Genomic DNA, 16,245 nt, shown 5'->3' on the forward strand with positions numbered 1-16,245 from the left:
AGAGCGACCGTTAACAGGTGTGCTCTGTGAAACTAGTTGGTTGGAGGCTGCTCGATCTGACTAATACACAGGGTGAAAAAGGGTGGGACATCTGGATGGAGGTCATCAGAAACCAGGGCAGTCTTTCTTGACGCCGGCTTAAACAGAGTTTACCTCAGTTCTGGACAGGTTAATTCCCAGCAGATTTAGGAAACTCAATCTGTCAGATGGAGAGCTGGTAGCACATCTCCCTCCTCTGAGAAGGGGAAGTAGAGAGAGAGAAAGGGGGTGGGGGTGTTGCGCAACAACACAATAAATCTCGTGCTCGTGGTTGAAAAACCACGAGCACAGTGATCGTCAGGTGTGCCGTGGAATTTATCCAATTTGACCTACGGACTATAAGACCTATGGACTATAAGACTATTTTCCGGACTATAAGCCACTACTTTTTTCCTGAGCTTTGAACCATGCGGCTTGCAGCCCGGTGCGGCTTTTCTGTGGATTTTTATTCAACCACCAGGGGGCTCTCTAGTAGGAAGTGAATCATTCGAAGTCAAAATTGTAAATCAAAGAAGAATGCGTTAATTTTCATTTAGAACAAGCACATGCTAGCAGCAGGCACGACGGAGAAATGTTTTCAAACCCATATGATGCAGCTTGTGAGTTGAGGGCTGTCAATCTGGCACTACAGGAGGGAAATAGAGCCATTGCACGTAAACTCAACATGAACAAAACCATGGTTCGGCTTTGGAGACGGAGGACTGCATCCTTAATATATCCAGCAGATGTATTAGGACGCAGCCCTCTGCTGGGTCCTTATGGAAAACCAAGAGCAGCAGAGATACCAGCGGCTTATCGGTGCAGCTTATATATGTAATTTCCAGTTTTTATTTATTTACTTTTTTTATTTATTTATTTTATTTGAAGGTACGGCTTATAGTATGGTGCGCTCTATAGTCCGGAAAATACGGTAATTGGTTTTAAAATATTTTTTGAAACTGAATTATTTACAAATAATGCCATCTTCGACTGTCTGTGCTGTAGTAGTGACTAGCGGCATAATCATGTAATTTTCTTACCACTAGATGGCAGTAGGTACAGGGCATTTTACATTAAAACAAGAGAATTAGCAATGCATGAATGTTACAGGTAGCAGTGAGAGCATTGTATCTAGCAAGACTGTGACGACAGTGATGGAAAAGACAGTGAAGCTCAGCAGTAGTTGGAAAGAACATGGGTCCATTTCCCACAACATCTCTGTGTGAAGTGAGCCTCTCAAGCCTGGCTGCTATAAAAATTAAAACCAGAGACAGACTGAGAGCTGTTGAGGAAGAGCTTTGTGTTTCTTCCATTTCTGCCAGGAAATCAGCTGTTTTCATCCAAACATGCACAGATTTCACATTAGGTGGGTAAAATATACATGCACACTTCATATTGTAACAGTGAATATGAAGTCAAATCTTTCCCAAATGCTATTGCTCCTTTCAGAATAAGAATTATTTTCTGTATTCCAGTTAAAAAAATGCTTGTGGATTAGTTTGTAAAACACTTTGAAGTTTTCTACAACTTCTTTAAATTTAAGATCACAGTGTTGTGGCACTGTTTACACAGCAAATTTGGAAGTCTCAGATTTCCAGTCCAAGTGTTGTATGTTAAAAATACAGTGTTAATTCAACATGAGTGTTATTGAATGAGTGTTGAATGAATAGTGAGTGTTAGTTTCCCTAACACTCACTAAAGAGTTCCAGAGTTAAACAAAAAGCAATCCAGTCCAGTGTTGATTTCTAAATTAACACCAACAGCCTAACTTAACACTCAGTCTGGTGTTGATTTCGAAATCAATGTGGCGGGATCAGAGTGGTAAAAAATGGGTAACTTAAATTTAAAAGCACTTTTAATAGAGATGAATTTGGTTGCAATGACTCCACTAAAAGTTACCTTTATGGCACACAGACCCACTACAGATGAGGCTTGAGACAATCTCACAATTCAAAAAGTTTATTTATTACACAATTGTTTTAGTTTAGTCAAAAATACTAATTTAAAACCACACACTTTAAAAGACACAGTTCTAGCTAAACTCAGAGATGGGAGTGTAATTCAGGGTTGTGTCCTAAAAGAAACAGCAAACGAAACATCAAAAACAAAAGAAAATCGTGCACCAAACCAGAAGCAGTACCACCACCCAGAAAGTCCACCACCAACACCACCAGTTGGCCATTCCTGTTAAAATAGAAGAAACATTCAAATTACAAATACAATTATACAGTTCAGTCCATGACCAATCAAGCAGCAATAGCCCAAATTAAGAGTCCGTCCTGGAAGGAACCGATCCGCTGTAGCAGACAGTAGGTTATATAATATGGTGTCCCATTGTTGACTCATGGTTGCTAAAAACCTTACCAGACTGACTGTGAGTATAAAATATTGAATAAAATGCTGTGCCACATGACTGGCTTTATTTTCACTCTTATATTTAACTTTATGACACACAAAACTACAAATGACACACAAAACTACAAATGAATTGTCTTTATTGTCTCCAGGTGCATTCTGGGTAAAGCTTGTCACCAACGTCGTCATCATTCACTTGGCAACAAATGGCAAACTAGCTAGAGGATTTCTACGGATTACGTTAACATGTTTTGAATTTGTGTTGTTTCACCAGTAGCCTGATGTTTCTGTTCTTCTCTTGGTTTGTTGTACTTCGTGTCAGATGGATTCAAAATGACATAGTCGCTCTCTGTGGTGATGAAACTTGTTAGCTCCACTGTTGCGGGCATGTCCATGTTGTAAGGTTAAATTATCATGAGCTTTATTATTTGGGCCCGGTCATTAGTCCCGCCCCCTGGCCGATGCCGTCTTGTTCCGCTAGTGCGTCACATGTTTGCCTGAGGAGCAGAGGCAGCAATATGGCGTCTTGTCTGGAGCTTATTATAACAAGATAAGTTCCATGTTAAAATGATCATGTTTTTGACTATTCTTTATGGAGGCATTATTTTTCCGTTTACGCAAGAGTATCGATGCATATATAGTTTGCTTTACATACGTTTATTTGTTTGGATATCACGGTATATACGACTGTTTATTATTTTAACCAAACATTAAAAATGTCAGGAAAATCTGGAGGCCATTTGAGTTAATATTATTTAGCTGCGGGGTCGTTTTCTTTAAGTTTTTGGCTGTAGACTGCAAAATGGGGGAGTGGCTGCGCTGGCTTGATTTGGCTTGATAAAATGGCAATTGAGCCATTTGACTCTGGTGTTTTGTACCTGTGGCACATCTAAAAACTGCCAAAATGTTTTTTCTTTGTTAGTGTGTCATGTTGGTGACTGAAGAAATCTGTTGGAGTCATCATAACAGGCTTTAGACAGGTTGGCACAACTTTTAATGCTGTCTAAATCATTTTCTATAAGCTGACTAATTCTTTAGTAATTATTTCTGATTTTTGTATGCTTTATCTTGTAAACCAGGTGGGCAGAATAATTCGAATGAATATGATGGTAATACACAGGTGAGTCTGATTAGTATTGTTCACACTTCCTTTTAAAATATTTATTTATTATCCTAATGTTTCTGCTATATTTCTTGTTTTTCCTTGTCTTCCTCATTCATGTTGGCGAAAACAAGAGCAGCACCAAAGACACTTCACCATCAGTGATCACAAGACCATCCATGGCCGCTTCCAATGAACTTTCAAAGCACACTTCACCTTCAGTGCAAAGTACCATGAATGAATGACCTTTGTTGTATATTGCTGTCAGTGCTGTTTGATGTTTTGAAATAAAAGTAGATTAAATACTGCAACTGGTGCTGGTGTTTTTATAGCATCTAATGTCTTTTAAAATGAATTTTGGGATTACTGATAGCCAATAGTTTCTAGGGGGGGAAAGGTTTTAATTGCTCTAGTGGCTTTTATTTGGTAGTAAATTGACAAAAAAAAGTGGGTAATGAGAGAAGGGAAAGACCGGGAAGAGAACCCAAGACAGCCACATTGAAAACTAGAGCCTTCATACGTGGGTTGTATTTAACCCCTGCACCACCACAGCACATCCTGCCAGTATATTTCAAAACTCAGATTTCTATGTTAATATACACTTTACACCTGTGTTACATTAACACGTTCATAGTGTTAACTTTTGACAATATACTCTAGTGTTGGGTACATTAACACTGAAGTGTATTTGATTTCAACTACTGTGAGTGTTGATTCAACTCTATCACAAATAACACTTTCAAAAGTGTAACATCTACACCATCCAGGGTGGACCAATATAGACACTTTCAAAGTGTTGAATTTAACTCTGTAGGAGTTGATGGAACACTTCCAAATTTGCTGTGCAGGTGTACTTTTGAAGTGGACATGTTAATTGGAATTTGAAATAAGAAATGTAAAATATGATAAAAAATAATTTTTTATGTTTATTTGATTCCTATTCAAGGCACTTTGAGAAGAATGACTATATAGGCAGCTCCAGAGTATCTTTGTTTACATTTTTGGTTGGTGGTGTGCCTCGTGATTTTTTCCAATTAAAACAATGTACCTTTGCTCAAAAAAGGTGGAGAGAATGACCGAGCTAAGATCCTGTGGGACTTCCAGATCCAGACAGACAAGATGGTAATGGCGAACCAACCGGACATTGCGGTGGTGGATAAAGAACAGAGGAAAGCCGTTGTGGTGGATGTAGCAATACCAAGTGACCACAACATCAGGGAAAAGGAGAAACTGGAGAAATACCAGGGCCTCAGAGAGGAACTGGAGAAGGCCTGGAAGGTGAAGACCACAGTGGTGCCTGTGGTCATCGGGGCCCTCGGGGCAGTCACCCCCAAACTGGAGCAGTGGCTCAAACAGATCCCAGGAACAACATCAGACATCTCAGTCCAGAAATGTGCAGTTCTAGGCACAGCCAAGATACTGCGCAGAACCCTCAAGCTCCCAGGCCTCTGGTAGAGGACCCGAGCTCAGAGGATGAAAGAGACCACCCACGGAGGGTGAGAAGGGATTTTTTTTTTATGTGTGTGTCTCAGTCTCACTTTTAACTTACATAGGCCTAAAATTAGACTTAATTTACTTGTTGCAAAATATTGTTTTTAACTTGCATTGTTTCAAAATGAACTTCATGTAGCACTGAGGCTTAAATATAATTTCTTATTATAGTATAGTTTATTTTTACATCTTTCATAAGTAAAAATAATTTTATGTAATATAGTAATACGTATCAATACAGTAATTGATATGTATTACTGTATTGGACAGGACCTATTAGTCGCTATGTGATGCTTTGAGTTATCTCCAGAAAACCATTTTATCCCAATACAGGACAAGCAGAAATCTGTTACAAAAATATTAGTAGCGCCAACATTTGTTATCAGATATATCTATTAAATTTGATTTAAAATAAAGATGAGAAAACTGGTGTTTGCTAAATTCTCCATGATGCAAATCTTTAAACAGTTTGGTTTCTGTTAGTTCTGTCAAGATGCAAGAAGGGGCGAATTTCTCTTATATTGGTCAATCATTTATTTTAAATATACTGTAGGAGCTGTAGTTTGATGATTATTTCAGTTTTTGTCGCTTTTTTAACTTTTAGGAATTGCAGCGGCTGCAGTGCGCCGCAATAAAGGTGCAAAAAAGCTGATAAACAGGTGAAGAACTGTGCTGCCTTTTGTTTAGTTAAGCTGGACCAGCAAGGTTTTGAAAACCGCATTACAGCACCCCCTGGTGAATATTTTTGTTATGTTGCTTTTGTGACGCTAAAAGGAAAAAAAATAGATCCAAGATGGTGGAACGGAACACCGAACAGCTCGTGGAGTAGCTGGTTATTGTCTTTATTCGTTGTGTTTCAGACAAGATTTGTTCGTAAGTATTTGTTAATTGTGAAAATAATAACTGTCTCTTTGTTTTATGTAACGTTGGTGTGAGTAATTTCTATGCTTTAGTCATTTAGGAAAATGTTTTATTTTAGCTCGCAGTAAGAATGGCTATTTTGCTATGTTAGCTAATATGAAGCCTGGTGTGTTGCAGTTTACGATGGCCAAAGTGATGGTAGTGGTCAGAGGCCACTCTTCAATAAACAACTAAAAAGAAAGAAAGAAGTTTGGTTATTGGAGCATTGTTGTCTGGCTGTCTAGCGGCTGAAAAGATCTAAAACTCAGGGCGAGGACAGCACAAGAACCAAACATCACTTCTATTCTGCCTTTTCCCGCTCTGTGTCGGCTTTTCCCTACATGCGGCAAACCGACAGTCAACAGCTCAACGAGCAGATGGAGCAGAGATTACCTTTTAGGGGAATCAACACCAAAGAGAAAAACATTTCCCACACCAAAACAGAACATTCAGTATGATAACATAACGTTATGTTATCAGGCTTGATGTCTATATTGTGATTATTAAGTTTTCGCCTGAGCACAGCTGGTTGATTAGCTGATTTAAACAGCTGCTCTACTGATGACTTGGTGGGCGGGTTGACCTGTTTTAGTGCTAACGGAACCAAAACACACCGAATTGCGCAGCACATGCTAAGGTTATCAAAGTCAACAGCAGGCCAGCAACAGTTAGGCTAGTGTAAGTAACTCACTGCTCACTTTCTCAATATTTTCTCTAAATTAAAACTTTTTCCTCATCTGTTAAATGTGAAACCCATCAACCCTGTTATCTATGGCTGTCATAGGGTTGAATTAACTGCTAAACATTGCGTTGTTTTTTTTTTTCAGATTCTTTGCGTAAGTGTGGTGTTTTCCTGACCACCGATATTCCTGACTCAATGGACAACAATGGCGCATGTGTGGCGCACGATAAGTCACATAATGTCCAGTCCAGTAATGTATATAACTCCATATCAATGCTGCTGCCTCGCGCTCTGTCCTTCCCGCTACTCAGCAGTAGGTGTCAGGTTACTTTGTGTTGCATTCAATGTTATCGGAAAAAAAGAGATTAAGGGTTAATGCGCTTAATGTCCAATTTGCCATAACTATTTATTGAATTCATTGTCCCCAGCTGGGGGGGCAACAGGGATGGGAAGGCTCGCATCCCATGCCACCCCAGTAGATCCGCCCCTGTAAATAGTGTTATTTCCTGGATTTTTTTCTGTGAAGAACCCAGAGAGGGTTATTTGATTGTGCTTTCTGGAAAACAATACATTTTTACATTTAGGCATTCCTGCAATCGTCACTTTTTCTGTTACAAACTGACTCCGGCCCCCCACCAGAGAAAGGAAACGTTATGTGGCCCTCACAGGAAAAAGTTTGGGGACCCCTGCTCTAAATGATATAAGAGACTGATATGTTAGAATGTTATATATGAGAAAAACTAGTTTTGGAATCATGCCTTTTGTATTTGCATCAAAACATTAATAGATTAATGACCAAGTAACAAAGTAATGACTCAATTTTCCCCTGAATCCCCACCACTACGTACCTAAGGGCTCGCTTACCTGGAAAAGTAGCTGAACGGAAACAAAACAGAAAGTTGCTAATAATCCTACCAGACCTGTTTTTTAAAGCCCTGTTCCTTTGCGGCACCTTTTAATTTTCAGTTTAAAACTTCCTTTCAATTATAAAACTCCAATTAATAGTAATGTAGATGTTCTGTGAACCTTTAGCAAGAAATATTCATGCAATATAAGTTCATTCTTATTAGTATAATGGGTGGTATCAATGAGTCTCCAGAAGTAATTCGACCAGGTTTCAATGAAATCTTTTATTCAGGGGAGAAGAGAAAAAACGATCAACCTCCTCTTCAACTCTCTCCCTGCACTCCAGCCCACAGCAGCGCAGAACAACGCTGTCTACTTTCCCCCCCCTCAGGTTCAAAAGAAATCTCACAAAAATTATTAATTAAAAACAAGAGGAGAAAAACGCCACCTGGTGGCCACAGTAACACAATGCAGTGTGACAGAGTTAAATAAACAGAGATAAAAAGGATAACTTAAAATAAAAACACATACCTGGGGGAAAAGAGTAAAAAACAAATCAACCTCCTCTTCAACTGTAGAAGAATATAATTATACTAAAAGGCATGTTGTTGGTTGATTCACATTAAGATATGTTTTGACTGAAAAGAAATGTACTGTGTCAAATGTACTGTGTCAAATGTACTGTGTCAAATGTACTGGGTCAAATGTACTGGGTCGATCTGACTTAGAAGCCAGAAAGGAACTCAGAATGGAGAGATGTGGAATAAGCAATCACTAAAGAGGGAAAGGTTAAGATGTTGTGCAAGAAACTTCTGGCAAACGTCTTTCCTTGCTGCATGCGAAGAAGTCGGTCAGGACTGGGAAAGAATCTTTGTTTGGACAGATAAAGAACTAACAATTGACTAATAGTTCTTCTGATGGAGCAGATTTAACTTCCAGGAGGTCAACCCCTAATTCTCTGAACTTCCGACACACATCCAGTGTAAGACGGAGCCAGAAGTGCTACGGAAGCGAGGTCCAGTAATGCCATTGGTCAGAGATTCCTAATACACAACAGTAGAGCTGGAACTGTATAAAAACTTGATGTCAGAAGTAAGAGACAAGACATTTTGGATTCTGAGACGATGAAAATGAGATGATGAGAATGTAATGTGTGAATCCGCAGATGTGCATTAAATGTCTTCCTGGTTGTTTGTGAGCCGGAGAGAATGGAGTTTGTGTATCGCTTCTTTATTTATATATTTCATGAGTTTAGCAAATGAGGCAGAGTGCAGAAAGGCAAAAAAACTGATTGAAAATCGATTTATTTACTGCATGTTTATGTCTGTTCAGGCTAAGATGGAACAGCACTGAAAGCAGCCCTTTAAACCATTCAGACACAACAGAGACACAATCAGATGACTTATTACCCCGCGATAATAACTCAATAGTCCATGGAAAAACCTTATAAGCTTGTATTAAAGCAGAAAGTGCGGCGGCCACTGTAAGAAAGGCTTACAGTATTCAATTATGCTGCATGAACTGATCAGTAGATTATTGCGAGCGAACGCAAAACCTTTTGCGAGGGAACGCAAAAGAAAAATAATTCCTCATGTCCCCTGGAGGGCTCCGTACCTTAAGCTCTCTGTAAATAAGAATGAACATTTTATCTTTAATTCAAGTCAAAAAATTTCAACATTATTCAGTTATTTCTTCAAATCAGAGATAATCTTTCTATTTAAATGTGTCTTTTCAGTTCTGTTTATAGAGCGCTATATGTATGAATCCATTTTTTAGGTCAGCATTGAATCCATTAATGTAAAAAATGGCATGTATGTCAATGTTTCCTTATAGTTCTAATTTTGGAATAACAAAAATAAACATCTCTGTTTAAAACAAATGTCAATGTAGAGTACAAGCAGGAGGTGTGGTTTAGAGAAAGAGAAATAAATGTTGCTTGACAGCTTGCATTTCTCCCTTACCTTGACTAGGAGTAGGAGCTTCTTCTGCAATGGGTGAAAAGTTTGTCATAGCGATAGATTTTGGCACTGCATATAGTGGATATGCCTTTAGTATCGCAAAAAGAGATGAAGAAAGTCAACCATATGTGCCAAGGTGGGGAAGAGAGTATGGATTTGACTCCCCAAAGACTCCAACCTGCATTTTGTTTAATGAAGATGAAACATGTCTGAGTTTTGGCTATGAAGCCAAAATGGCCTACAAGGAAATGAGTGGAGAAGAAGCAAAGAAGCATTATCTCTTTGAAGACTTCAAGATGGCCCTCTACAGTAAAGTAAGTATGAACAAATTCTTCATAACTCTATAATGTAATGTTATAATGCCTGTTTTAAGTATAATATTTAAGTCTTGTAATCATTCCCCATGATGATCATTTCTATACTTTGGCTACAATTTCCTCAAATAGTTTTTAGTGAAGATGTGTCTCTTAATATTTACATATATATGTAAGTTGTATTAATTATAACTGCCTATTTTTTTTACTTGTACTTTTACATTTTCTATTTTGCTTTACTAATTATTATTGGGACCTGCCCATAGCAATGGATAGGGAGAGTCACTGCCTCCATGTCTATTTATTTATTTTTCTTACGTCACTGTTAATGAGGCTTATACCGCTGTGTGCACCCCCATAAAAGTGGTATCAAAACGTGTGTCTTGATGCCGAGAAGGGAGTTATTACTTTTAGTGGGATTCGGAGTTACCATGATGACATAAATCATGAAAAACGACACCCCGAAACCCCATTGAAGTCAGTGGAGCGAGGCAAACAAAAAATCCAGTGTAGTACAGATCTTTTGTGAAAGATGTACACGTCTTTCACAAAGTGAAAGTGAAGACAGTACATCAATACGAATTACGGTTTGTCAACAACTTGTCTCTAAGTGCACCAAACCTTTCAATTTTTTTGTAAAATTAGAGTGCAACTGCCACTCCACTAGAGTGAAGAACTTAGTGCAGTTTTGACTCCAAAATATTTTTAACTCACCCTCATGCCCACAAATATAGCCCTATTAGTATCAAAGTCCGTGATAACATTGATACACATGCCTACTCCTGTAAAGTATTTTCAAAATTTCTCTAGGGCTTCCAGTTTTCTGTCAAAGTGCTTCAGAGTAAAGTTATGTGACAAGATAAGTTCACGCTCTCAGTCATATATTTCCATAGATTTCCAAAAAATTTCTGAGCTTAGCGCACATGATTTTTCTCTCATCGCTGTTATTACTGTGAGTGAGGTAGAGATATGAAATGCGAGAATATCGGAGACGACAAACAGCCCTCTCGTTCACTTCAAACGGTTTTTCAATATGTATCACGGTTCCTGAACGGGAAGGAGTTGTTCGGATTGGTTTTATTAATGAAACTGATTTCTCTCCCCCTGTGTGTCACTCACAGCTGCACTTGGCAGGGGATTAATTACCAAAGTAACAGAACACAGATAAGGACAGGGTTGGTCCTTAGGACTACAAACATGCCATTTCTGTAGTTCCAACTATGGCTGAACACTCAGTTAATACAGAGGGCTGAGCTGCCATTTAGAACTACAATGATGTTGGATCTCTGACTTACTACAAGGCTGGAAATGCAAACATGGTGGAACACTATACAGGAGCACTTAGGGTGTATTCAGACCAACCCAGAATAAGAGTCCTGAATCGGACTCTAATCTGTTTGCCTAGGAATTCCAAGGTTTTGGGGAGGGCTGAATAGAAATTAAAATTCTAAAACGGACTTAAAAAAACTAACTCTGATCCGCCTGAAAACCTAGGTCTCAGAATGGTTGAAATGGACTCGTTACATACACATAAGCAATTATTTAAAACAGACATATTACTTTATATATACAAAAACACTTTTTTTCTTGCCATCCAGACATACAGAATTATAAATAACTGGAATAGTTGTGTAAATTAAAAACAAAATTTAATTACTTGTAAGTTTTAGACCTATGCAAACATACAGCCATGGATAAAATACCACTATTGTTTTCTTCAGGTTTATTATTCATTCTACAATTAATAATTCATAACAATTTGATTAGAGAACTGATATCTAGCCATTTTTCTTCAGCGCTATCCGATATTACTAGTCTACTTTCTAAAACTCTGCTTGTAAACAGTATAAATTGTTTGTAAGCTTCCCCTTTAGAAATCTGACTGTCCCTTTTGAAGGTAGATTAGAAAGGACTTAGACATATACCCACACCTTTTACAGTTTAGTAAGCCCTGGAAATTGACACATCACAAAACGGCTATTTACACTGCAGGGCCTGGCCCAGCCCCTTTCACCTATTGTACTTTGCCCCTCGTTGTTTTTACATTGAGCAGAGTGCAGCCTCAAAGTGTGCTGGGAATGTTACGTCCATCAACTTCTCATGGAAGCTCCTGAAGCTCTCTCTCCAGAACAGTGGAACACTTTTGTTCCTTGTTTTTCCATTCAACTCCTAATGAACACAATTGTCTCTTAACTAAATCACTAAAAAAAAATTCATCTCAGAGTCATCTCAGAGCTTAATTTGGTGCAGCAGAACTACTGCGGCAGCTTGCAGAAATTTCCCCACTGAAGTGGAGCAAGATCAGGAAATCCACTCGTTCAGAGAATCTTGCCAACTTCTGATCACTTCAATTGGAGAAAAGCTCTCCAATTTTAAGAACTTTGGCTGAAGTGGAGTTTCCAGTGTAGTACAGATCCACAGATTCATTATCCGTATCAATATGAAAACCCTGAGCCATTTGAAAAGAATGAAAATAATTCACCATTGAATATCCAATTACTATCATTCCTAAACTCATGGGTAAGCATGGGTTATAATAGGAATTTCTTAACAATGTTAGTCAAAATGGCAGACACTGAGAAAGGCTAATGCTCATCTCTGTACCTGGCCACTGGGCCAGTGCACCAATCAACAACTGAACTCAAACCAGCCTCGTCCGGCCGGCCCGATTGGACCCATAGCTCTCTGGGTTCCAAGGAGTGAGATGGGACCAGACTGGAAGTGCTAATACCAAAATGCTGGACCCATGTTTGAAGCCAGATTGGGCAGAGCATGACTAATTAATGCTAAAAATAATTAAATTGTAATACATGTAATATGAACATCTCCAGAAACTCAACAGTGATCTGGAGATTAAAGCTGCCAATGGAAAGTCTATGAAAGCATTGAAGGTTTTCTCAGAGTCCCTGAGATTTCTTAAAGAAGATGCACTGAGAACAATCAGCCGAAACGCAGAAGGGAAAATCTTCTTGGCCTCTGACTTCACCTGGGTCCTGACTGTTCCTGCCATCTGGGATCCTTCAGCCAAACAGTTCATGAGAGAAGCTGCAATGCAGGTAACATCAGATTTTACAGAGATCAAAGGCAATTTCCCCTTATTGACCAATAAGATACATTCTATTCTAATGAAATTGTGAAATCTTCAGATAGATGAGAGTTTTTCTTTCCATAGGCAGGTATTGTAGCAGAAGGAGGTGAGGACAGACTGTTGATGGCACTGGAACCAGAAGCTGCTTCAGTCTGGTGTAAGAAGCTTCCATCTGAGGGTTTCATCTCTGAGAAGCACAATGAAGAGTCACTGGATCAGTCTGCAGGGACTCAGTACATCGTTGTTGACTGTGGAGGTAATGAGTCTGTGATTCTGATTAAACGTGTTATTGATTCATTCAAAAAAGCATTTTTACATTTCTAGATCCAAGAACATTATAAGACAATGTTATGGGGAAGGGGATTGCAAGTTGTTGTGAACTAGAATCGCTCAAACTTCAATACTTTTTATTGAACTTATTATTATTATTATTATTATTATTATTATTATTATTATTATTAAGCCATCTCTATGATTATCTCTGTTTATTTAAGGAGGAACCATTGACATCACTGTTCATGAAGTCCTGGGTGGAGGAGCTTTGAAGGAGCTGCACAAAGCCTCTGGAAATAATCTGGGAGGACAAAGTGTGGACAGAAAATTTAAGCAGTTTCTCAGAGGGATATTCCCTGAAGGAGTCTGGGATGAATTTGAACAAAACTCTCCCAGTGCAGCTCAGAGAATTATGTATGAGTTTACCTATCTAAAACAGTCTGAAAAAGATGTTCAGATCAGCTGCCCATTTGCACTGGGAAAGTTAGCTAAAGACAAATCAGACACAGGAAACATTAAGTCAGAACTTGGTGCTTCCTGGGATGGTGAATTCATCAAAATCTCAAGAGACAAAATGAGATCTTTCTATAATAAAAGCCTGAAGGGCATCACTGAGAATCTCCAGGAAATCTTTACCAGTGCTCTCAACATCAAGTACATGCTCTTAGTGGGTGGGTACGCTCAGAGTAAAGTTCTGCAGCAGCACATTACTGACCAGTTTGGACATCGGTGTAAAGTTCTGTGTCCTTTCAGAGCTCAGGAGGCGATTCTGAGAGGAGCTGTAGAGTTTGGTAGAAACCCAAATGTTGTGGCTTCTCGGAAAAGTTCCTATTCTTATGGATTTGCTGTTTGTGAAAAGTTTGATGAGAGCAAACATAAGAAAGAAAAGAAATTTACAGCCAAAGGTGTGGAATTGAGTCGAGATATTTTTAGGAAACTGGTGGAAGAAGGTGAAGATCTTGGTTCAGAGGAGACCAGAAAGTGTCTTTGTTCTTCAGCAAAAGCTGATCAGAAACAGATGAAACTGAGATTCTACAGCACATTTAAAAAAAATCCTGTCTATATAGATGACTCTGATGTAGAAGAGGAAGGTTCATTCACTCTAGACATGACTGAAGGTAATAAAGTCAAACTGGAAATTAAGATTGGCTCCACAGAGATAGTGGCCACAGGGATCAACCTGACTACAGGGGAGAAAAAACAAGTCAAAATTTACTTAATGACTACAGACAGAGAATGTGTCATTGATGATGATTCAGAAGATGATGTAAGTGTTGGATCCAGTTTTCAGTCAGAAGAATATATTTTAGATGGTGCTGATTAAATTTACTACGGCTGAGGTTTATGTGTCAGAGTGAATTATCATTGAATCAACATAAACATTTTCCAATGAAAGTGGTTATATTCAAAAATACACTCCATGGTATTATTGATTATGTAACAGATGAATCCTCAGCATATGGTGGTGGAAAGTAATAGACATACCCTGATTAAATCAACATTTGCATGGAAGGGATTACTAAAAAGCAGAATAAATGTTCTTTTTTATCTTTTGTGCAGAAACAAATCTAGAAAAAAATGTATAATTTAATTTTTTTTTTACAAAAATAATGCTAAAGTTATATAAGATAAAAAAAGACATTAGGTGGAATATTTGCTGTGGTGGGAACACTTCAAATTTCATCTAGATTATTATGGTGCAAACTTTGGTGTTTGTAATATCAGCCAAGTTTAAATACTCAGCATTATGATTTTTCAAAAATAATTAATAACTCTTGGTGGAATGTGGTACATATACTGGATCCTGATGGTGGATTTAACTGCTTCTGAGACACATGCATGACCACTTCTGGTTCAAAGATTGTTTTCTTTTTAATTGCTATTTGTTTTATGTATTGATGAATAATGACCAAATCATAATGAATCATTACTTTCTGTTCTGCATTTATCTCTCACAAGCTACATCCAACATAGTGTTGAAACTACAATTTATTTGGGTAGGTGGTTTGCTGGAATCAATAGTGTGTCATGTATTTAAGTGGTATTTCAGATTAGGGGACAACTTCGCAGTGCTTACAAATATCTTCAGTTTGATCAACACTACAGTTTTTAAATTATCATGTCCATGTAAAAGCTTTGTATCAGTTCATATGAGTACTGCAGCAGTATTAAACCCACTACAAGTACTTTCTTTGGGTTAGACACATTATGATGCCCATTTTAAGCATAAATGGTAATTAAAATAAGCATAAATTACCCTAAACAAACCACCATTCTTCTGTTTACAATGGCAGTCTCCCATACAATAAACAATTCAGGTTTGTCATTCATACAGTCTAATTTTATCCAAATTAATTTAATGGTGCATCAAAAGATAATACTCTTCAATATTATCCTGTAGAATGACCTTTTGGATTTTTTTTATACCTTTTCTTGAGGATGACATAGAATAGCTTTAGATATATATTTTACCCAAGTTTTTTGTTTTCTTAGTTTTGTTGTCAAGTTGTCATTGTTATTAGTCTTGTATTAGTCTTGTACTGCAAAGATGTGAGTATACATTTTGTTTACAAGGTTAGATAACTGTGGATCACCTCAGAGAAGATAAGCATGAACAAAAAAACAGAGTATTAAACCTGAGCTTGTTTGTGAGCTTAGCTCTAGGCGGGTTTTGTTCACAGCTTATAGAGCTGCAGGCAACAAAAACCAAATAGAGAAGCTGATCCTGATAAAGTAGTGGCTAACTGCCACTTTCATGTGGCAACATTTTTTAGAGTAAAATTACTTTTTGAAAATTACCTTAATACTTTTTGTTGAGACAATTTTAGTTTTTAAAATTGTTTTAATGCTCTGATTTACTACTCTAATTTGAAATGTCATGTTTTTATTAACTGTAACAAAAATAAAATGTTTTAACAACCATCTGTGTCTAATTAATCTTCAACACTAAAATAACACATCCTAGATTTTAATTAATTATAATTAATTCACACTATCATAATACAACTTTATTAACACAGTGGAATTGATTGAGAATAACACAAACACTATCAATGTAAATCAAAAATTATTACATCGTGGAAATCTGGATTTGAATTCATACTCAAGTGGAAAATAACATGATTCATCGTCAGTGAATATTCCTCATGTCTAAATGAGGCTCAGTAGTGTGTGTGACCTCTACATGTCTAAATAACATTCAGATAATGACTTGAGAT

The 16,245-nt window shown here is 37.7% G+C and overlaps 1 protein-coding gene across 1 annotated transcript; it reads left to right on the forward strand.

Annotated features, from left to right (window-relative positions):
* The first annotated feature begins 9,359 nt into the window (after nt 1–9,359).
* On the forward strand, nt 9,360–14,566 carry LOC103131528 (heat shock 70 kDa protein 12A-like). Its single transcript, XM_007543194.2, has 4 exons — nt 9,360–9,666; nt 12,498–12,722; nt 12,839–13,010; nt 13,249–14,566. Exons 1-4 carry the CDS (start codon nt 9,385–9,387, stop codon nt 14,349–14,351), a joined length of 1,782 nt encoding a protein of 593 aa, XP_007543256.1. The 5' UTR covers nt 9,360–9,384; the 3' UTR covers nt 14,352–14,566.
* Nucleotides 14,567–16,245: the final 1,679 nt, after the last annotated feature.

The sequence above is a fragment of the Poecilia formosa genome, unplaced genomic scaffold, assembly GCF_000485575.1.
Source record: "Poecilia formosa unplaced genomic scaffold, Poecilia_formosa-5.1.2 Scaffold782, whole genome shotgun sequence".
Classification (NCBI taxonomy): Eukaryota; Metazoa; Chordata; class Actinopteri; order Cyprinodontiformes; family Poeciliidae; genus Poecilia; species Poecilia formosa.

Excerpts from the sequence above, each read along its gene's own strand:
- LOC103131528 (XM_007543194.2), top strand. The coding sequence starts at position 9,385 with ATGGGTGAAAAGTTTGTCATAGCGATAGATTTTGGCACTGCATATAGT. Across the intron at positions 9,667-12,497 it reads AGATGGCCCTCTACAGTAAA|AAACTCAACAGTGATCTGGA; the intron begins GTAAGTATGAAC and ends GAACATCTCCAG. Across the intron at positions 12,723-12,838 it reads TGAGAGAAGCTGCAATGCAG|GCAGGTATTGTAGCAGAAGG; the intron begins GTAACATCAGAT and ends TTCTTTCCATAG.